Source organism: Melospiza melodia, chromosome 2 (assembly GCF_035770615.1).
Source record: "Melospiza melodia melodia isolate bMelMel2 chromosome 2, bMelMel2.pri, whole genome shotgun sequence".
NCBI classification, from domain to species: Eukaryota; Metazoa; Chordata; class Aves; order Passeriformes; family Passerellidae; genus Melospiza; species Melospiza melodia.
The window spans coordinates 77805441-77828111 of record NC_086195.1 but is presented as its reverse complement, the minus strand read 5'-3'; the positions used below and the strand labels follow the sequence as shown (position 1 = coordinate 77828111).

At 39.0% G+C, this 22671-nt stretch overlaps 1 protein-coding gene across 7 annotated transcripts in view; it reads right to left on the bottom strand.

Annotated features, from left to right (window-relative positions):
• Window positions 1-22671, bottom strand: part of GRIA4 (glutamate ionotropic receptor AMPA type subunit 4) — a 216090-nt gene that overhangs the window by 68297 nt on the left and 125122 nt on the right. For all 7 annotated transcript variants that reach the window (XR_010026717.1, XM_063148929.1, XM_063148930.1 and 4 more), the window contains exons 4-8: window positions 22168-22352; window positions 6720-6773; window positions 4605-4763; window positions 2639-2806; window positions 939-1043 (exon numbers count right to left, since the gene is read on the bottom strand). Coding sequence is in view for 6 of the 7 variants with exons in the window: in XM_063148929.1 (XP_063004999.1) it covers window positions 939-1043; window positions 2639-2806; window positions 4605-4763; window positions 6720-6773; window positions 22168-22352 (671 nt within the window). In the remaining variant the exon portion in view is untranslated. The remainder of the gene's footprint in view (window positions 1-938; window positions 1044-2638; window positions 2807-4604; window positions 4764-6719; window positions 6774-22167; window positions 22353-22671) is intronic.

Sequence of the window (22671 nt, the reverse complement as noted above, 5' to 3'; positions counted from 1 at the left end):
ACACACAGTTCACCTGGTAGTATTTACTGCACTTGTCACCTCTGGCCAACAGCAGAGGACTACTTAACTCAATTTTGATTGCTTTGGCCCTACTCAAGCAGCCATGAGTACCCTATTCATCATCACCTCCCCCCTTTTCTTGTTCTGATGACCTCATAAGCAAAATAGATCAAAATGACTCAAAAGAAAAAGAGAAAATCCTTGAGCTTGAGTATGCTTTCTGCTTTTATTTGTTTTACTCTATGATAAATGGACAAATTTCAGCACAGAAGAGAAAGGATCAACAAAGTACCCAAGCTTATATTTTCAAAGTGATTGGGCTGAGTGATAATGAGCATTCAGTCATGAAGGATCTGCTTAGACATGTATTAATGTGCATTTGCTTGCAAGCAACCAAGCCAATCAAGCACACAGGGTTAGATACTGCAATAAATTTCAGAAAATGCAAGTATTCAGGTCATTCTCTCTTCCTCTTCTCTCCTCTTCTATCCTTTCACCCTTAAAAGCCCAGTGTTAGTTACAGCTTATGGTTCATGTTTGCACAGAATGTACAAATCAACTTGCTTAAAAATGCAAGTAATTTTCAAGACAGAAATCTTGGGATAAGATACAAGAAATATCTACTATTCAGAATTCTAACCATTTGCACCCAGCAGCCTAGCAACATGTCATCCAACTGATATTCATTAGTATGCTTGACTGACTGACATCCCACCAGTCCAAGATGCACACTTGTTTTTGTGTTCCCCAATTTGAGGCACTGAATCATAGCATCTAGCAGAAAATGCAGGTAAAAGCTGCTTTCACCAGAAGTATCCATGTACGCAGTGTATTATACCTATTCCAGCTGCAGAGTCCACTTTAATGTAAGCCTGCATAACTATTTCATCATACACAACTCATTTATATGGCATGAGGATAGCAATGTCAGCACATACCTTCCGAGGGCCAGTATTTTTCAGCTCAAAGACATCCATGGTGTAGTTGACCCTGCGACCATAGTGGTCGAACTGAACATTTCCAGTCAAACCTTGTATTCGAACCTACAAATAGAAGAAAAACCATTGTGAAGATCCAGTCTTATGCTTTTTACTTCAAATGTCACAGAGCAGTACAAGTTATCCTGGCTACATCCTTAGATTGCCATAAGAACCCTACTTAGGGTAGAACAGTTCAAAGAAATAAAGTTGGCTGCTTTCTTTATATTCGTTTTTCCTGTCAAACCATGCTCAAAACAGGCTTAGATATGTCAGTATCTAACTGCTAACAAAGACACAAAGTGGACCTTCCCTTCCTTCATGCTGCGCAGATCAACACGTTCCAGCTGCAGATTCTAAAGAGAAATACATTTTTTACTATTCTCATCACTCCTGGGGTCATATGTAAAAACCTAAAGGAAGTCTGGCCTGAGCTCGTATGTCTTTTTAGCTCCCACTCCCACTTGACAACAACCTTAGCCCCAGCAAAGCAGCTTACTATCAGGGGAGATAATACAGGGCTGATATGGATAGAGCTTGAAAAGAGTGTTTTCAAAGCATTAGAATGAAGAAGGCCAGTTGTGAAGCCTTAAAATTGGCTGTGGCAGTTTCCCACCACCAGTGCCTCAGCTGAAACCAGAACACTTCTTCTTTCTTCCAGCACTTAATTGTGTCGCTGAAGGACACCCAAGCAGTGGTCCTTGTCCCAAAGAAGTCGTAGCCATATTGCTGATGGCTTTGATTTTACCAGGATCTGGCCATGAAAACCTCTCTGGCAGAATTTGAAGTCTCATGCTGTCTGCCTGAACACAGAAGCCTGACTTAATGTTTCTCTCAATTGTTACAGATCTGTGCATCTGCACAGAATATGTGAAGCATACAAAATGCTTTATTTCTCTCCCTAAGAGTCAGAATGTGGCTTGAAATCACTTACTCTTTCCCTCTGTCCATTTCTATCTACTGATTTTTCTCCAGGACTGAATCCTTGGCTTCCAGGCACGGAGCTGCCAGCTCTGTCAGCAGTCACTTCTCCTCAACAGTTTCTCCTGAGTGGAGTCTCCTCATTTGCAATGATTTAAATTCTACTGCAGGATTTTTATTTTTGTTACTGTCCCATTCAAAGGAAAGGCTAAATCATCTTGACAGAGATCTGGAACTTTCTAGGCATCCATATTCATCAGGAATTCAAAATCCTGAAATAACCCATAGCTCTGGGTTATTTCTTTTTAAAGAAAAAACCCTCAAACTACCTATGTGATTTCCCTGGGAGAAGTCTACTTTTATTGAAGATGAAAGAAACATATTTGAAAGGTTATATTATGTGGTTATACCTTTTTTCTTAAATGACAATATCTGTACAGCCAGGTTATTTGCAATAGTAACAAATGAACTCAGCAGTACAGTGGAGGAAGTTCCAACTATCTCAAAAGTTCTAACAGTACCTTCAAATAGTAGTAGTTCCTCTCTGCCTTCATTCCAAGTTACAAATCAGAACAACCTGAACAGTCCAACCTGCTTGCAATTTCCAAGTAAAAAATAATTTTCCCTCTCCTATTACTACCGTAGTGTATACTGTTCTGCAAGTCATAATAGCATGCAACTGGTCCAAAATTCTAAAATCCAAAATTCTAAAAGATCCCTAGAACAAAGCCTCCCCTTACCTGTTTTAATGTCCTCTCCATATCAATTCCTTGACCCCATGGGGCTGCAGGGTTGGCAAGACAATCACCAGCATTTCCTCTCCTTGAAATATCAATTTTCTGTCTTCTAAGATTACGGAAAGTTTCAGCCATCACAAGTACTCCATCATATGTCAATGCAGATGTATACTAAATAGATAGACAAACACAGCCCTTCAGAGTTGACAAAAAAAAATCTGCTGTTTCAAGATAATTCTAGTTTGATTCATTATGCAGCCTTTCTATACCTGCATTTAGAAAACAGCTTTCCTCAAAATCAAAAGCAATTTTGTCTAAGGGACAAATGTAGGACATTCCAGTAGGTACAGCTTTAAAATTGTATTTCCTAAAGGTAGAAAAATCTGCATCTTAAGAATTAATTAAAAAGAAAAAAAATTAAACTTGAAATATTCAAGTATTTTTCCTTTTTTTTCCCACTTGTCTTACACAATAAGGAATAACCCCATCCACCCAACCTACTCAAAAAAAAAAGGAAACAGTAACTCACTGAGAAAAAAAAAACCTGCAAAAATACACAGCTGATGAGCAGGCATTCAGGCTACTGGAACTGTTAGGAATGATCAAGAGTAGATTACTCCTATTGGAAAACCTGTGTTGGATCTCTGCCTGATAGGTACCCTGAGCAGTCTGTTTTTCTACACTAACTACAGCAACTGCTCTAGGCAGATAATATGCCAAACGAAACATTTAAAACAAGTCTTGGGCAGATGTTAGCCTGGAGCCACATAAACAAAGGGGTGCTTTCTCAGTATGGTCCTCTGATAAAAACAATGCATCAGGAAATGTTGTTCACATGCTCAGGGCTGCTACTGATATGCATGCTAACTTCCAAAATTCAAATTCCACTATTCAAATCTAATTTCCTTCCTTTCCTTTGTCTTGCAGATTATAAGGTCTTTGAGACATGATTTATCTTTATAGCTTCAAATTTTGGTTATCCTGAGATGAATTATGTGTGATTCCAATTAATCATGCTGACTTCTCAGAAGCAGACAAAATAATCCTGCTTTTGTCACAAGGTGTCCTATAGGTAGAATTTTTTCTGTCACCAGTAACTGGGGAGTCTTCATTCCAAGCCCTTGGTTTTGGTTTGTTTCTTTTTGTTTTTTGGGGGTTTTTTTAACATAAATTTTTGGAGTGTCACTGAATTCTGTAGCTATGTCTTGTAATAGCCATGTTGATGCTCTCTCTAGACTTCACCAAACTACCAATGTCCCAGCCAAGGGAGGGCTGGTTGCTTATCTCTGCATAGTGTCCAGCACAAAGGGGCCCATTTTCAAGCATGTCTGGCACGCATTAGTGCATATAATAACAGAACAACTTTGTTGAAGTAATATTTACAGCTCTGCTGTGATTTGCCTGCCAGGAAAATTATATGTCAAAAAAATATTTTTTATCACTCTGTGAAGGATTAGGATAGAGGAACTCTGGGATGAGATTTAACTTTAAAATCATGCCTGCTTGTGATTTCCACATGAGGATTTGAGGTGGAAAATTTCCAGAGGAAACCCCATGCGAAAATTTAAAGGTAGCAAATTTACAGTTAAAGTAATATCTCATCCAGAAGAATTCATCTGTCAGGAAAGATCTGCACTCCAAAGAAACCTAGATAATTAGACTAATTAATGTAAATTTTATTGAAATTAAGTTGTCAGTTAAGCATTTGACCTTTATTTGCTGTCGGTAATGGGGTGAAGTTGGAGAATAAATGACAACAGACATTTAAGTACATCAGCAAAATGTGTTGCAGTTTTCATTTCCACCATATAAATGTAAGGATAGGCATGATTAATGGCCAGTAATAGTAAGATCAAATGCCTTCTCCTCTGCCTAAGTATTAAAGTCTTCATTCAAGTAATCAACAATGCTAATAAGAAATTAGAACACTGGAGTGATATCTTTGGTAGTGCTTCAGATTGGGGAGTACCTTTGGTGGGGTCTCAGATCCTGGGTATTCTCTCTGGTCCAGTTTCTTCCAGCGCTGCATCAGCTTAGTTACCATTGGGGTACTGAAATCCACTAGCTGAAATCCAGTCACATTGGCTCCCCCATGCATAAATCTCTCCAGAGAAATATCTTTGAATCCCTAGAAAATCAATTTAAGATTTTGTTTTCCCTCCTACGCCACTGTGGCTCCAATCTGTTCTAGGTCAGCATGGCAGCATAAAGAATGCACAACAGCAGGATTCCATTAGAAGGCAAAATTTTAAACCAGGAAATAATGTTGAACCTTCATTCATAACTTCCATTTGTGTAATAAAGAAAAAAAAGCCAAGAAATAGATTTGCCACATTATTGCTAGGGTGGTCTTGACAGCTAAGCAACACATTGTTGGGAATAGCAGACAGTTTTTGAAGAAGTGCCTTTGGCAAATAAACTGAAAAATGTGTGCAGAATATTAAAGGCTTAATCCAATTTCCATTAAAGTTGTCAGACTGGAATAAGCACTGTACTAATGCTTTAAAAATGCATCCCTTTTTTTTTTTTTTTGCATGTTAAAAAATGAACAACCCTACTCTGTAAATACATTTACTCCAGTCTTCCTTGTTTAGACTGAAAATGAGATAATATATTAGACATTAGAAGGCAGAGACAGCACATGAGGATCTCATTGTTAGTGCAAGGAAAACAACATCAAAATAACACTTCTGTTAAAAAGGATTGTGGTAGGTCTTAGATCTGTTATATATTGAAAACCTAGAGTGAATCCCAGCACTGAAAGAGAAGATAAAGCACATACATCTCCTGACCTATTGGTTTCTCTGGCTAATCTGTTCAGCACAATTCTTTACTAGATTTTGCCTTTAGAGACAGAACTGAACTTCAACAAACTGCGTAACACAAACTGTTAAAGCACTAAGAAGCAAGCATAAATCTTTCTCCTTTCCTGGCTGCTATGTCTAAGGTTAGCTCAGAAGCATCTTATTTTAATTTTCTTAAATTCCTCTGATTGATACTTATCAGTGAAAATACAAGTGAAAATCTAGAAATATTTAGGAAAAAAAATTGTGGGGTACTGGGGTAAGGGCCCAATATCCCAGGGGAAAAGCACTTGTTAAGGACAGAGATTTGATTCATGTCCTAAGGGTTACTGACAGTAGCTATAAAAGGTGACGCATCAGGACGTTGTATTATCCACATAATTGAACAGACAGTAGATAACAAAGTGTGCCCCTGCTGAAGTAGATCAGATGTGCCTGTCTCCACTGCATACCTCACTAGCAGATTACTGCAACATCCAGTTACTTGTTTACAGCAACTATTTTACATGAGAAAAATTACTCAGGGAACTATAAAATTGTAATGCCGAAAGATCTAATTTATAAGACTTAAGAGTACAGATGTCTCATTTGCAACACCTGAGGCTTTAAATATAATCTGAAGTGGTACTAAGTGAAGGTTCAAGTGCAGCAAAGCACAATAAAATATTTCACGTCAACTAAAATTCCTTGAGGGTGAGTAGAAAGCAAACAGTTTAAAGCATGCATTATACTCTGTCCTACATTCACTGTGCTTTGCCAGGCAGGTATTTTGGCTTAAAGAATTAGTCATTTAAATAATAAAATACTGCATTTGGTCTTTCTTTGCCCTCTTCTGAACATTAGCTGTGTGAATGTCCAGTTTAGCCTTAAAGTAAAAGTACTGAAGTAGTAATTTAACTGGAAATAGCTGATCTTACTGGAAAATACATGTTCCCCGGGGAATGTATAAAAGTTATCTCTAGAGTTCTTGTGTTAGTAATAATAAAAAGATAAGTCAAAAATCATTATAGTTCTAGTTTAATTCAGCTCCAAGATACATGTATCAGTTCTTTCTCCTACCTTGATTTTGATAAAATTTAGGAGTATTACTTACTATATTACTTCATATCTAGATAGCTGCAATAAGAAACCCAAGTTCTTTTACACATCATAAAGAATGTATTATGTACAAGCACATATTAGAGACAAATGGGAAATGCTGTGTGAAGTGCTATAACTTCAAAGTAAAACTGAGTGTTTCACTTACCGAGTAGGGGTATAATTCTAGAAAAGTATCTTACCAGGTTGGCAACAATATAATGATATCCTTTAACATGCTTTCCCACGCTCACAATCTGTGGGAGAGAAATAAGACAAAAACAGGAAAAACAATGTCATACTGTTTTCTCTATAAAGGTGCTTTCATAGAAAGCTAGATATAAACTGAAAAATATAGCACTGGTAATATTAGGCTGGGAGTCTTTTTGCAATAATGCAACTATAACTTTCCAGGGGTTTAATAATGGGAAAAAGCTAAAATTACAGTGAGTAAAGTAACGAACTGGTAATCTGAGTGCCTTCTTATTGAAAATGTTACTGCAGTATATACTATTTTACCAAATAGAGCAATTATCTATGGAATACAAACTCAAAAGGAGGAGATGTCACACTAGATAGAAAGCCTACCCCCTGATTTACTTTTTTATTTCAAATAAGTGCAGAATTGATGAATGAAAGTGGGGGCTCTGATAAGAGACTGAGCGATCTGAGCTGCAGCCTATAAAAAGGACTCTGAATTTGCCATCTCTTCAGAACAGTGAGAGGTTCCATTGTTTAATATTATTAATTTTCTCATGTTTGTGAATACTTTGTTAAATAAATGGTTTTCTTCCACTTCTTTTGAAAGAGGTTTATGTTTCCAAAGAGGAGGGCGAGGGGCTGCTTGAATTTGCTTTCTAGAGGGACCCCATTGGAGACTTCCTTCCTAAATTTGCCTGAAACCAGGACAATAGTCTACAATTAAAGTGCTTGTATTTAAAAACCAAAACATAAGACTAAAAAATCACAAAAGACACTAGAAACCCAAGACATGACCAGACTGTTACCCTTGGTATAAATGAATTTTAGACTTAATAAAACTCCCAAATCAGTGATTTATTACCACTGCTGACATTTTATTGGGCACGGTAGAGATGGAGAAGTCACAACTTTGCCTATTACAAGCTCAACACATGTGAGGAGGATACTCTCAAGTAATGAATTTTCCCATATAATAAAAATTTTGAAGTCCTGGCTTGAAACTGGCTTCAAAAGAATTATGATCCCTGATTCCAATCAGGATTATGATCTGTGATCCCAGTAAAGCTTATACATCTGTACTCATTCAGCAGTGCATGGTAATACAGTATTTGCCTCCTCATTACAGGGAAACTGATATAGGGTAAAAAAATTACATTTTAAAATAAATACCACATCACAACCTGAGAGTTATTAAGTGGACTGACATAATAAAAAATCATAGAATCATAGAATGGTTTGAATTGGAAAAGACCTTACAGATCATCTAGTTCCAACATCTCCCAATTCTTTCTCCTCGGATCTATTCTTATCTATTCACCCTTATCTTGGACAAATCTCCTCCTGAGATTTATTTCTGTGCTTGTTCCTAGGAAATGCATGCAGATACTACTTCAGAATTCTTGGATTTGATGTGAATAATACATAACATTTTGGAAAAACCTGAAATTTGATGTTTTCATTGTATTCTCTCAAAATTGTTTCTTTGGGTGAGTGACACAAGTACACAGTTATGTATCACAGAGTTGCCTTAACTTCCCTTACAGTCAGTGGAAAGAGCAGTCAATTTGAGGAAATGATTCAGCTTATTCTAAAGCACACGTGTGAAACTAATTAGACAGCTTGTGCCCTGAAAGTGTGTATTTTTCTGCATTGACTAGAAAGAGTTGATGGGGATTAACTCTGATGCAGACACCTACATTTTATTTCCCTAATGTTAACTGAGATGAATTTCACCCTAAAAATGTTGATTATGTTGCCAGAAAAGAAAAGTGATGGCTTCTATTTTCAACCAAGATTGGGTGCAATTCTGACTTTGAATTTGGAAAGTGTTACAGCTATTGATCACACAGACTTTGAAAACTGGGAATTGGTTATAGTCCTGGGAAAAAGTGCCTGTTTAGTGAAATAGTTTTCTGTGAACATGTCATAGTTTTGAATATCCAAACTAGACATGCTGTCATCTTTCTTTCTCAAATACTCAAAGACGCAGAGTATGAGCTACAAACCAAGATATAAATTCTTGCTACCTGAACCACCCCCTTTTACTTCCCTGCATTTCTGCCCTGAGGGACATTGAGGCAATGAACTCAAGTGGAGCTTGACGGCTATTCAGTCTGGAATGTGAAGTCTCTCACTTTCCTTCTCTGTGGTTTAACTGGTTAAGAGTTGCTAAAGTTTTGAGATGAGACCTCAACATTCCATTAATGTAAGAGTAGATATTACCCAGAAACCAAAACAGGCCTGAGATTTTGTCAGATGACAGAGTGTTCCAGAAAGCCTTTGCTACAGAAGTTCATTAAATCTGGTGGCACTTAAAAAACCCAGGTGCTTCCTTGTGCATGTGTCAATTCAGACCAACAGGCCAAGTTCAATCACAGCCCAGAGGGAAGGCAAAGTGGCATTGTCTAACATCTACATTAGCAAATAGGGCAGCTGGTGGGATAAGATTGTGAGCAAGTGTTGGTGCTAAGGAGCTGGCATCCCTTGCATAAATTTCAGGGATTTACAATGGACTCCATCTAACCTGGTCACCAGACTGAACTCACACTACACTTCAGGGCACATCTTGTTTAGCATCATCCAAATAAAAACCAGTTCATGTATTTTGAGTCCAAGTCCATCACCTTAATGTGAAACTCAGGAACCAGGAGAATGACTGCAAAAAAAAGCATGTTCCAGCTGAGATATTTTGTGTTCCTGTGGGCTGCACTTTCTTAGAGAGACCCTGAGCATCTGTGAAGCAGGTGACAGATTCATGCAGCACATGGCTGAGCAGTCAGAACTCCTTAATTTCAAAAGCAAGGTCCTGGAAGAGAGGGCAGTGCTACCACAGGGACCATTGGTGGCTCTGTCAGGGAGCTTCACACAGCTTTCACACTGTGGCCAGCTGTGAAACCTAGCAGGGCTGAGGCATCGAAGCTGGGCTGTGCCTGTCACACAAGCAGTGGAACACCAGGAAACTGCAGATACAGTAGGTCAGGGTCATGGTAGGTCAGGAGGAACCCTCTGCACGTGTAACTGTGCTCTTCCCTGCTTCAGGATGCTCTGATTCACAGTTGTCCCAGTGCCAGCAATCCGGGGCAGTATGCAGTATTTACACATTATGCACAATAATACTTCTGGGCTATGCAGTACTTCCTCACTTACACATTCTAAACATTTGGTTTCACTCTGTACTCCCACTCTGGCTTTTTAAACACCACACAAACATAGTGCACCTAGCTTTTGTCACAGTGGGAGTTTAGGGTGACCTCAGTTTGCTCAGGGAGATTTTAGGAAGAAACTGCTGGGAAGGGTAAACCTTGCTTCTTTGGGAAAGGCTGAGAGCAGCTGTAAGCAGGATGCTGCAGTGGCTTTTGCATATTGATTTTCAGGTTTTTAGTTCAATGACCAAGGTGACTAGTTACTAGAATTGGAGCTTTTTTTATACTTTTATTTGTAAAATTGAAGAAATTATTAAATAATCATCGGTGTTAAGAAGAATGAGTAAGAAAATATAGTCTGCTTCCCAAATTGCTATTAACAGGGAAGACAAGAGTCATTCCATATATTACCATGTAGTCACACTACTGGTGAATATCTCACTTCTGTAAATGAAACAGGACAGAATAAAAAATAGTGAGATATTAAGGCCATTAGGCTATCAAGTTTATTTCAGAATCTAACACAATTTTGTTTGGTTGTTTTTCCCCCCCAAATATTACTGTTTATGTAAGTGTCTGCAGAAAGGTGAACTTCAAAAAAACCCAAATCAGCATTAGGATCTAATCACATTATATAATGCATATACATATAAGAAACTAAACAGAACAGTTCATTGTGAGAATTTTTAGTTGCTGATCTACTATAACACAATTATGAAAATGCCTTATTCTGATTTCAGAATGCCAGTGGTAATCAAAATTAACTAGAATTACATTGACTTTAAAGTTTGATAAAAGCAGGGCCAGTGAGATCCAACACGGGCTCTTGACACAACTCTGTGACTTTATGATACAATACTGTTCTTTCAATTTAGCTGAACAATGGCCTGGTCTAGGAAATACAGAAACTGTTCCACTCTTGGAAAGAAGGGCTACCAGTGTCTGCTTTGATTATTTTCTTTTTTTTTTTTTTTCCTGTGTGTGGCAAGGTCACTGACTTTGATAAAACCATTTGCAAACTTGCATCAGCATCTGAACAGAGAATCTGGCCCCAGGTCATCTTCTGTTCTCTACTACTGTGAAATGGATATTGCACATAACTCATTTTAAAATAATGCTTAGCTTCTGTAGCATGAAATGTCCCTCGTTATGATTTACAGAAGATGGAGGTCAGTACAGCTGGAGTGAAAAGGACTTATTTTCAGTTAAATCTCTTCAAAAGGAGATAGCTGTGCATTACCAATCGGACTTTAACAAAGGTTTTCCTCTTTGGTACTGTGTCACAATACACTGCCTTAAGAAAAAGAACACCTGCAATAAAATGAAGGCTGTCTAATGCAATAAAAAAAGAGTGGAGACTTGTTAAAGACAGAAGATTGAGACTGACCTGAAATATTGCAGCAGAAATGGTGATGATATAAACCACAACTGAAGTGGGATTTTACACAATATCTCAACCTACAATAAATCTTCCATAAAGCCATAAAAACAGCAATTGAGAAACAAGCCTAATTTTAACAACTAGTGCCCAGAAAAGGGCATTCTTATTGGAGAAAGGGTGGACAGCCATTAGAGAGGTTGCTAAAAAGGCAGAAAACAAAGCAGATGTGGCTCTGTTTCTCTTGTGAAGGCAGGTGCTGAGCTGGAACAGGGCTGTGCACGCCTGCCCCTCTCATGGCTGGGCAGAAAACTATGTTTGCCACACAGACCCCATGCTTATCAGCAGCTGGCAAAGCAGAGAGCCCTGCTCAGTGCAGGAAGCTACAGGGGAAGAAGACCTGGAGAGGTGGCTCAAAGGTCATTAACCAGTGCCCTGCGCATAGCTATTTGCTTCCTTCTGCTGCTGAAGTTGTGCCTACTCCTATCCTAAATAGGATGCGGAGACTTGTAAGGAAAAAGGAATTGAGGAAAGAGATGAAGGGTGTAAGAAGGTCACATCACAAATCCTTTAAATCATTCATATTCATCATTTGTCTCCTAATGCCTATTTGCTCTTTCAGTGACTGAAATAACATATTTCTCATGTCCAAACCTCATCAGTTGTGTGCTGCAGTAACAAAATGCATTCTTATTACTGTGCAGTGTGGGACTGTGTGCAAAATCCCAGCTGCTTCACAGAGAGGAGCCTGTGCAGAGCTCCTCCTGGCCCTGCAGGGTGAGGAAACTGCTGGTAGCAGTGCTGGCGGCTGGCTCCTTCAAGGAGAACTATCAGTTTGCATTGACATGTCAGTGTTGCTTAGAAGCAACTCCATAGACCTCTAGGGAAAGAAAAAAAAAAAAGGCATGGAGAATAAAGAATGAAGAAGAAAAGGCACTTTATGAATCTTCCATTCCCTCTGGGACAGAGATATGCAGAGAGCTGCTACTACATCCCTGAAGTGCTATGAAGTCCAACAATGCTGCTACTAGCCCATACTACTGTGTGCAGTGCACATGCCAAATTTTTTGGCTAATGATTTGCTCCTGTGGTTCTGTGAGAGCACAACTAAACCTGCATTTCATTAATGCAAATCTAATAGATGTTGGGGAAAAATACAGACAGTCCATGCTGTTTTTCAAACAAGAGATAAAGAAATCTACATTATGCCACTAAACTACATGTAAAAGCCATGCTGTCTCTTGATAAATACTGATCTGTGTTGTGGTAGTAATCCTTTGTGCCAACACATCTCCATTCTCATGAAAAACAGGGAAGCAGGAATGTTGCAGCTAGTACTCTGTGTAACTCATGTGTCTGGTTAATTTTTGCCTTCCTGTATTATGTTGCAATTTATTGCAAAGTATCATGCTTTAATTTATTATTAACTTAAATTAATTGCATAAGTGACAAGTGCTATCTTCAGTTAGTAGACACACTGGAAACTAAGATGAGAAAAAAAATGTTTTTAAAACCAGCCAAATTGACAACTCCATCAATTTAGAGAAATTCCGCAGTCAAACATTACTTTTTCAAGTTTAGCACTCCTGAGACAAATTGAGAGGAGATGGAGAAGGAGGGGAATATCTTGGCTTCTGTACTTTTCTCCACACATACATTTATTTGCTTTCATTTTGACCGTAATACTACTACTACTACTATTACTACTGCTGCTATTACTAGTCCTACTAATTATTCTACTACTACTTCTATTACTAATTCTTGCTGTGACAATCTGCTCCATTTTACCTATCAGAGAGATTTGGTTTCCAGTGTAAACACATAACATGATATTTCTCAGCAACATATCTCAAGGCTCTCTAAGGCTGAGGAGTCAGTGGTGTCAAGCAACACGCTGAACAACTGATTTAGTTAGACAGCTGTGAACAGCATTCCAGACACTGGGCAGCTACTTCCCTATTTTGCTTCTTAATAACAATTGTTGGCTATTATTAATTAGAGTTTATTGGCTTGCAGTTTTTACAAGACTAATGATACTAGTACTTCGTGGCAATTTTACATCCATGTGTAAATTTTAATACTACACAGGGCAATGGTAATTCTTTTTACTATTATGTATCAGTTCAGCTGTGTACACTGAAGCATTAAATCTGTGGCAGATGCTCCATAACAGTTTTCACCTCTGTGTTTAAAGACAAATAAGCCCTGGATGAGCAATGAGGCTTGATCTTGATGATACAAAACACTGACAGAGCTGAGAAAAGTGCTCATCTACTGGGAAACATCCTATTTAATTCTTATGGTCTGGGGAGAACAGGATGAAGGAAAAAACTGTCTGGAATCAGCCTGTTTGGTACACCAGGAGCTAGACTGATGATCTCTGACAGCAAAACTGATACACTTTGCAAAAATCAGAAGAAAATACTGTTCACAGTGGACACTGGAAGGCTCTGAACACAAAGAATGCTGAGGTTTCAACTTTGTCAGATGGAGACAGTGGGAGAGGACGGAGCTGCTACAGATGGAAGAAGAAAGGAAATCCATTGCCATTCATGCAGAAAGGAAAAACATTTCTTTTCTGAATATAGTCCCCATCATGTGGATGTGTTTATGGACATATCTGTTTATATAAATATAGAAACAAACACTGACACGTTACTGCATATGAAAAGCCCTAGAAAACAGAAATGAGGAGTAGCAATATTCTCTTTTAGAAAGAAGTAAACATAAAGGTAGGTAAATGCAATTACAGTTAGCTTGTGTTTTCAGCTTGCTTTGCTGAATTTTGCATGAAGGTCATTATGGAGACACAATTAAATTGAATTTCTGGTAAAAATCTGAGAGGGCTATCAGAAACAAGGAAGAAGAAGCAGACTACTCAGTAGCAGAGAATGAGGAAACAAAATGCTGGAGAGGCATCTGTTTATTGAAGGACTTTTTTAGATGCAGTCACACAATATAGCACAGAGGTTGATCCGATCACCCCGATATCCCTTCTGGCTGTTTCTCATGCAAGCACATTACGGGTTTGCAAGGTTCAGTACAAGATGACACACAGTTCACTCACTTATAAGGTATTTCTACCTCAAGAGATGTCTATAGGTGTGTAAAAAGAGTACTGTGAATCAAAGGAGCTCATCTGTGTACGTCTGTGCCTTATTTCATGGCCTTACTCTCAGCCTGACTCACGAAGCACAGCAGGACAGGCTGGGTACACACTGGAGAGGAAGAGGCCTTGCCAGAAGGCTCCTGGGCTTCTGGTTTGAGTTTCCCATGGGCCACTCATGCACCCTCATGGCAGACAACGCCAACAGCCTCTTGAACTGCAGTGCCATCACGGCAATGATCTTGCCCCTGGGCTCAGCCCTGCTGAGGCGCATCGGCAATGGTGTGCCCAGTGCTGGGCCTCCAGCAGAAAAGAGACATGCACACACTGGAACAGACCAGAGAAACACCAAAAGGTATTGAAACTTCTGTCATATGAGGAGAAGCTGAGAGAGTTGTGACTGGAGCAGCCGGGAGAACAAATACCTCAGGCAGATCTTCGCAATTATTTATAAATACCCAATGGGATGGTGTAGGGAAGAGGGTCCCTGACTCTCCCTTGAGGTGTACAATGATGGGACGACAGGCAAGGGACATGGGTTTCAACACAAGAAATTCCAGCCAGACATGAGGAATTTTATTTTTTTTCTATGAGGTAGTCAAGTAGTGAAACAGGAAATAAGAGTGTTATGGGATCTCCATCCTTGGATGCATTCAAAATTAAGCCAAATGAGTAACCTGATCTAAGGTTGCCCCCTTGGGCACCAGGAGTGATCTTCAGAGGTGACCTTCAATCCCAATTATTCTCTTAGTTTGTGAAACAGAACTGCTCATGTCAGTATTTCACAGTCTGAATTTCAAGACCAGCTCCAAAATCTGTATGAAAACAAATACCACCAATTTAAGAGTCAAATTTTTTTTTTCTTCTGGAATCTTATTTTCTCTGCAATGCTTAATATGCAATGACAACAAGAATTTTGTCAGAAAAAGGGACAGGTGAACAAAACTGTTAACTTCCAATTTCAGTACTTCATGCTTTTGAAATCTTCCTTACATCGTTTTACATGTCTTTTTGGTATAGATTAACAGCAACAAGAAAAAAATATTGAAAGACCAGAAGAAAAGGGCTAAAATATTTACAGTTAATAACATTATTCCTCATGACCTAAATGACACCTAGCTTACACTTTTCAGTGTAACTATCAAATCTGTTTGGAGAACTGACTGCATTGTATACCTGAACACATTTCTGACGACTGAACAAAGTATAAGAAATAGCTGTGATATCAGCTCTGGCTGAGCAAATGACAGTTTGCCTCTCCAGTAATAAGGGTTATTAGTCTCTGAAGAAGTAAAAGAACAAATACAGTGGTTGAACAAATAAAATATGTTTTCATTGAAATCTTAAAAATTATTTTCTGTGATAGTCTTCAAATCTGACCGCATTGTTTTATCACACTTCAGCATTGCTTGCAAAACAGCAAACAAAGAAATAATGGAAGAAATCTACAATGTGTATTTACTGAAGGTAAAGTATCACAACTAATTAAATGCACGTACAACATGGGAGAGACCACCACGGCATTTCCCTAAATGTGTGGTTTTAGCTACATATTTTCTGTCATCATTCCTAAGGAAATCACTTTTCTGCCACTGAGATGTCTCTGGGTCTGTTTATCAATTTCCAAGTAAAATATTTTTTAACACACGTGGCAATTTCAGCTATATTTGAAAGGAAGACAATATCTCTAAGACACATGTAAGGCATTAAGGCATTAAGTCTGTACAGTTCTTATTAATCCTGGCTGCTGGGTGGAGAACAGAGACCCATCTATTTTAGCCACCACAAGGACAGGAAGCACCTGGACACTACAGCTCCTGTCTGACAGCTACCAGGCAGCACATGGGTACTGACACCTTCCACCCATTTCTTGATTAGCCATGGCAATTGCCTTTTCTTTCTTGCTCAGTAAGTACACATTTGGGAAAAAAAATTTTATGGTGCTTGTGGAAGAGGTAGACTAAGAGAAAAACAAAGTACATAAAAAACCAGAGGGAGATCGCTTGTTTTAGTACTTCTGAACACCATTTCCACCTGCTATATTTAGTTTCTGTATTGTTTCAGATTTGACTTGTACAAATTAAGTGATAAATAAATATTAATACAAATAAAATTCTGTGGGAAAAAAATTAAAAAGAATGATTTTGTTAGACTGGGATGCCTGACTTGGGGTTTCCTAACTTCAGCTTAAATAGATGTGTGGTATTAGTTTTGTTTGAGCTTTCTCAGTAATAAATAAACCCACATTGCTTTTGTTAGCATATTTATTTTGAAGCCTGGATTCGGCATTTCAGATAGAAATTCAGTAAATACATGTAAGTTTAAAGTAATAATTTTCTAATTTTAGTAGAAATACCCTTCAGCCCTAGGCTGACTTGACTTCTGATTTTCACCAAATGAGCAAAAATGCAAACAGATACACTCTTTTTAAAAGGCAGGAAGAAAAATAAAATGAAAAGAAGGGCTAAGAAAAGAAGGAAAACTCTCAATGAACAGTTGTGTGTTTCTTGCTGTGCCGTATGTGGCAAATGACTCCTTTGGCCTGGGCTGCTCAGATACTGTACAGCTTGCTGCCAGTGTTAGTGGTTTAGTTGGAAGGAACTGGAAATCATCTTACAATGGGCTTCAAGCATTCATTTCATCTTAAGCAGAAAGTTGTTTGTATTAAATTCATGGGAGCATTTTAGAAACACTGCTTGTAAAGAAGAGGCACAGAAGCAAAGAATTTTCCATCCCTTTCACTGACCTTCACCCTTTCATTCAATCAGAATATTTTTGTGCTTTTAAAAGACCACCTGCTGAAAGTGCCGTGGAAAAAGGGATGTCAGTAAACAAGGACACAACGGTCCTTGACAGAAAATGAATCACTAGAAATGCATTCTGCTATATAAGCTATAGCTGTTACATGAAACTGTGGAGATACCATTTTATCTTTTTGTGCCTTTGTTTTAGCTCTGTTTCTCTGTCTTGACCCAGTAATCTGTAAAGGTAATGGTAAAAAGACCCCTAATTTCATGCCCGTAGGAAAATGGGGCCTTGCCTCTGTTTCTTGTCACTTATGCAACACAAATAAAGGACTATCCTGGTTTATGTTTTGAATTAAAAATTTGTTGCACTTTTTTTTTTTTTATGGCTGTGTATGAACAGATGAAACAAAGGACTAGGTAAATTAGCTGGGAATCAGATTTAGTGACATCACTTACAAGGTTCTAGAACACATTCTGGTAAACATAAGAAATTTTCTATAACCATTAAGTACAGATGTGCTTTCTCCAAAATGGAAACACACTTTCTGAAAGCTATGTGGAAAGCTGACATGGAATAGATCTTTGTAAGATCACAGAATCCTAGAATGGTTGGAATTGGAAGGGACCTTAAAGATTACTGAGTTCCAACCCCCCTGCTCCCTACTTTCCATCTTATTTTACTGCTGTGGGCGCTCCTGCTCAGCAACGAAACACACCAGTCTGAGGTTATTCCTGCAGGTGAGCAGCAGTGGTCGTGTCAAGCACTGAATTCCCTCATGCTGCAGACTGTGGGTCTGCCCCAAGCACCAGCCCTGCCAAGGCTGCCCTGAGAGGCCACGGGGAGGGAACAGCCCCGGACTAGACCCACACCACCCCCAGCCACACACCAGGACTACACTGGTCAACAACATGTCTGCAGGCCTGCTTGCCCTTCGCAAAGGCAAACCATGTGCATCACTTAAAGGGGGCAAGTAAACAAAACACTTCTGGCAATAGTCTTGGTGTGGTGTCTCTCAGAGCCCAGGATGCAGGATGGTAAGATCTGCCAGAGGAGCGTAAAGGATGAGTTTCACTTCCAGGTAACAAAAAGGTCTTCCTGGTTATGGTTGTTCTAAGCGGTTAAGAAGATAAGGTATTCTTTCACCATCCTGAGAATAAAGGATGAAAAGGATCTAAAATTATCTTGGTAGGCTTATGTTACAGCAGATGATCAAGTGTAGGTGGAGATCTGCTGACTCAGGCTGAAGACACTGTCTCTCTTACTGATCACAGAGGCAACAACTCTTTCATGTGTGCAGAAATGGATGTCTTGCTTCAGTGTTATGTTTAAAGCTGACTTTAAGCTGAGCCATGGACACTAACACCAAAACCAAGCAAAATATTCCCAAATACCTCCAAGTCAGTCTTGTGTGGGTGAACAAGACCAAAGAAGACAGCACAGCTTTATTAAGAAACCCATCACAGTCTCAGAATATCCTTCAGTGATAAAATGTGAAACCTTTGCTGAGATGAAGACAAGAGGGAGCAATACAAGCAACTCAGACACAAACCCTTGAGTGCAAGCTGAATCCATCTTCTGGATTTAATGTAATGGCAGCCCTACTATCCATTCTAGAATGGAAATCTAAAAATCAAACCCCATTTCTCTGTATTTCACCACAAAAAGCAATACAGACTTGGCCCTGCCCAAAATATCACAGCTACATAAAACCTAAAAGGAAGATCTCATGATAAAAAGAGCATATCCTGGGTTGTGCATGGAGGGAGTCTGGAATTCTGGAATTCAGACACATCACTGGGCTCCAGGAGAGAACTCTTCTGTGAAGACAAGTCCCAGATACAGAGTGTGTGGGGGGTAGCTTCTACACACACACACTGACGTACACAGAGACGAGAAAATATATGAGAAAGACTAAGGAACTAAGAAATATAGGGACAAAAGGAATTAGGAAATGGTGACAATAAAGTTGTACAAGAAGTGAGGAAACAGCAAGGTGCTGTTTTTGTCTGCTGGCAGGTGAAGAGGGCAGCGAGCAGAAAGCATCAGGTCAGCTAAGTGGGCAGCAGGCATGCGCTGGGGAGGAGCACATTAGCTCATTTTGACAACACAGCCAGTGGAAAAGCCTCCAGTCTTCACTGCTTGAGATACACAGTCATGAGAAGTGTGAATGTGTATGTACATGGGCAGTCAGTTGAGAAGAAACCCACAAGCCCACAAGCCAGTTTCCCTCCCTTCATTAGTGCAGATTTAAGGGCAAAGCACTTTGAGTTATGGTCTCATTACTGAGATTTAATTACTTTTCCTAAATGTTCTGCAGAACATTTACTTGTACATTGCAAAGTATTACAGTATAGTCACAACTTAGGCTCTCAATTACAGGAGAACTAGGCAGGAAAGAAGTTGAGTTAATTAGACTCACTGAAGCTTAATCAATTCCTCGGTGTATGCAGGGAAGAACATGCCAACTTTTAGTCCAACTGTGAAGCTGTGAAGTCACCTTACCTGTCTGCTACAGGTTATTAAAGCCCCCAAGCAAAGGGAAAAAGTCGATGGCTGATATTTGAAAATGGCTGTTATTTTGCATTTTCTACACTGGGCTAATTTATTTTTGCTAATTTCTTCATTCCCATTTTTTGAAAACTAAATGCTTTGTTTCTGAGACTGCTTCTGACTGCCCATCCTCAAGGCAGCATTTGGTCTTTGAGGGCCACATTGGAAGCCCAACCCAGCATCCCAGGCTCATTTGTAGGTCAGCCTGTCTAGGAAGACCAGAACCTTCACAGGGGAGAGTAAAGCTGCAACTCTTATGCACATTTTCTCTAGCCTGGCTCTAATGCCATTCCTGCTTTTACAGTGATGGTACTTTAGAAGGATGGAAAGAATCTCCAGGCATATACATGACTTCCAATTTAATTAGGTCATGCAAATATAGATATGTATATGGTAGATATGTATAGACGGTGACTACTGAGTGAACAAAAAATCTCTAAGCCCACGAGCCAGTTTCTTTCAGTTCAGTAGCATGGATTTAGGGCACAGATTTTACACTTAGGAGCAAATAACATAAGTACAAGTAAAAAAAAAGCTCACTTCCTAGGTAAAATTTATCCCACCCAAAATTAGATAGTAGCCAGATAAATCACTTCCTAAAAGTGATACAAGTATGCTGCATGTAAGTTGTTAACTCCTACCCTCAACTCTCCCTGTGCAGTTAATGAAAAAACTCAATTAGCTTTAAGGCTTGTCCTGCGGAGGTGTGAGACAAACTCACCATGTCTGATTCAGCCTGTTGTGGCCACAAACCCCATTTTTATTTCTTAACATGCTTGCATTAGCTACCGACTTCAGGCATGCAAAATCCAGACCTGTATGAACTGACTATGTAGTTGCCGATTTAGAAGGAAAATAAGTAGCAGCTCCTGGATGAAAATAAAATGTACACGTGAGATCAGTGAGATCCAAACATGTACTCAGTGACTTCATTTTCCTTTGCAACTGAGTGGATAGTCACTATGAACACCTACACAGGATGGTGGGTGTACTTCAAGAGTTGTGGTAACAGAACATACTTTTTCTATATCACATTTGCATGCCATGTAAAAGAAATCAGGTAACATCATGTGCATGCACAGAAGTGAGGGAGAAATTGTTTTTCTGAATGTAATTTAGGAGACCCTCACATGGCTGTTCTGTTTTACTACAATGTAGGCTGACCTGGGGGAGGATTTCATTACAAGCTGTAGAAGGTATATGTTAAAACATAATGGCATTCAGAATAAAGAAAGATATAAGGGCCAAATGAGTATCTGTAGAAATATAGCATTGTCTGTTCTTTTCTTGGCAATAGTCATAGAAAAATTTCCTGTTATATCAGCCACAGTATTAATTCTCAGTTTCTCCCTTTACCTCCTGCCAGTGAAAGTAAAATTGATGTATATATAACATTGAGTACTATTTCATGCATTTTTGAGTGATATTTTATGAATTTCTGTATGAAAAATGACATTTCATTTTTCAGTGACTTCAGAGGCAGATGCATCATGAATGGTTTTGCAACAAAATCTTCAAAATTCTCTAACACATTAACCAAGAGAAGGAGAGTGGTGGCAGAGAGTCCAGCACCAGCAGATGGCATTCATTCCCTGCAATTCCTGCAGCAGCAACAGTGAACTTGCACCACAGCAATGTAATATGTGAGATCATAAGAGATGCAGATAGTTAACTGTAAGTGATTTTCTTGTCATTTGGCAAAATTTTTCTTTTAAAGCATCATTTGTTTTTTCCATTATTTAAGAAACAGTTTACACATAAACACTGCGTAGAGAGAGATTTGACACATCAGAGCAGCATGGTTTGATATTCACTCTGCACACTGGTATAGATGTTACCCAGTGGAAGCCAGTCTGTCTGACCCAGTATTTTTTTCCCCAGCAGCATGTTTCCATGGATAACTGATGGAAGAACCTGACCTCTCTTCCCAGTTCAACAGCACTTTTATTCACTGCTCTTTGTGTTCCTAAATACCCTGCTAAGGTGATAAAACTATCAGTTTAAATATCTGAAACAATAATTTTAAAACTTTTTATGGCTAGACATACACGACCTCTGCTATTTGGCAAGCAGAAAGAGTAATGGATTTAAAATAGACATTTTTCCCCCCTCAAACAAAGCAGAGCTTTACCCCCATGAAGGTACAGACTAAGAACACAGTGGCAATTCAACAACACCCTGTTGTTCCAGCAGCCCTCTGACCCTGATGCAGGAGGCATCAGGCAGGGAGGTGCTGGAAGTGGGACCAAATGTGCAGCTGCCCTGACTGCTGGCACCTTTCACCACCAAGGTCCTGAAGGGGAAAGGAGAGGCTCCCTGCCCTGACATGCCAGCTGCTAGGACAAGTACTGTAGATGAAAAGAGAGCAGAACAGGCAAGTGGGCATACAAATATAGGCTGATGAAGTAAAAAAAAAAATAAAACTTAAAAGAATCAATTTCATTTCCATTGACAAAATAAACAAAACACAATCTCATCTGGAGTTTCAGTAACGTGTTTGCAGCAACATTAAAAGCAGGTGTTACCTGTTCTAAGAGATTCTGAAGCCTCTCTATTTCACAGTCTATTACAAATTTCTTTTCTTGCCTTCGGTCCAGATCTTCTAAAAGCCGCCTGTAGCTGGCATCGTTAAAATTCTCCACACAGATGGCACTGACTTGCCAGCTATTTTGTCCTGCTTTTTCCATAATTGCTTGAAGTATTGAATAACCTAAAAGAGAAGGATACAATACACTAGTAACACAATCATTGCGTTTTTTGAACAGGAATTGTCCTTAATCAATATTATGTCTCTTAACATATGCTCCTGCAGGGAAGGGAATAAGAGAATATTTGAATCCTACCTATGCTGCTTGTCATGATCAGCATACAGTATGCAATTAACAAAATTTACAATTGCTGGGGGTGATCAGAATGCTGAGCATTATGGATAATCTTCATATGATTCATACACACAAACTCTTCCACTCAAGCATTCAGCTTCTCAGATTAGTTTTATACAATTTCTGTATCTGGACACAGCAAAGGAA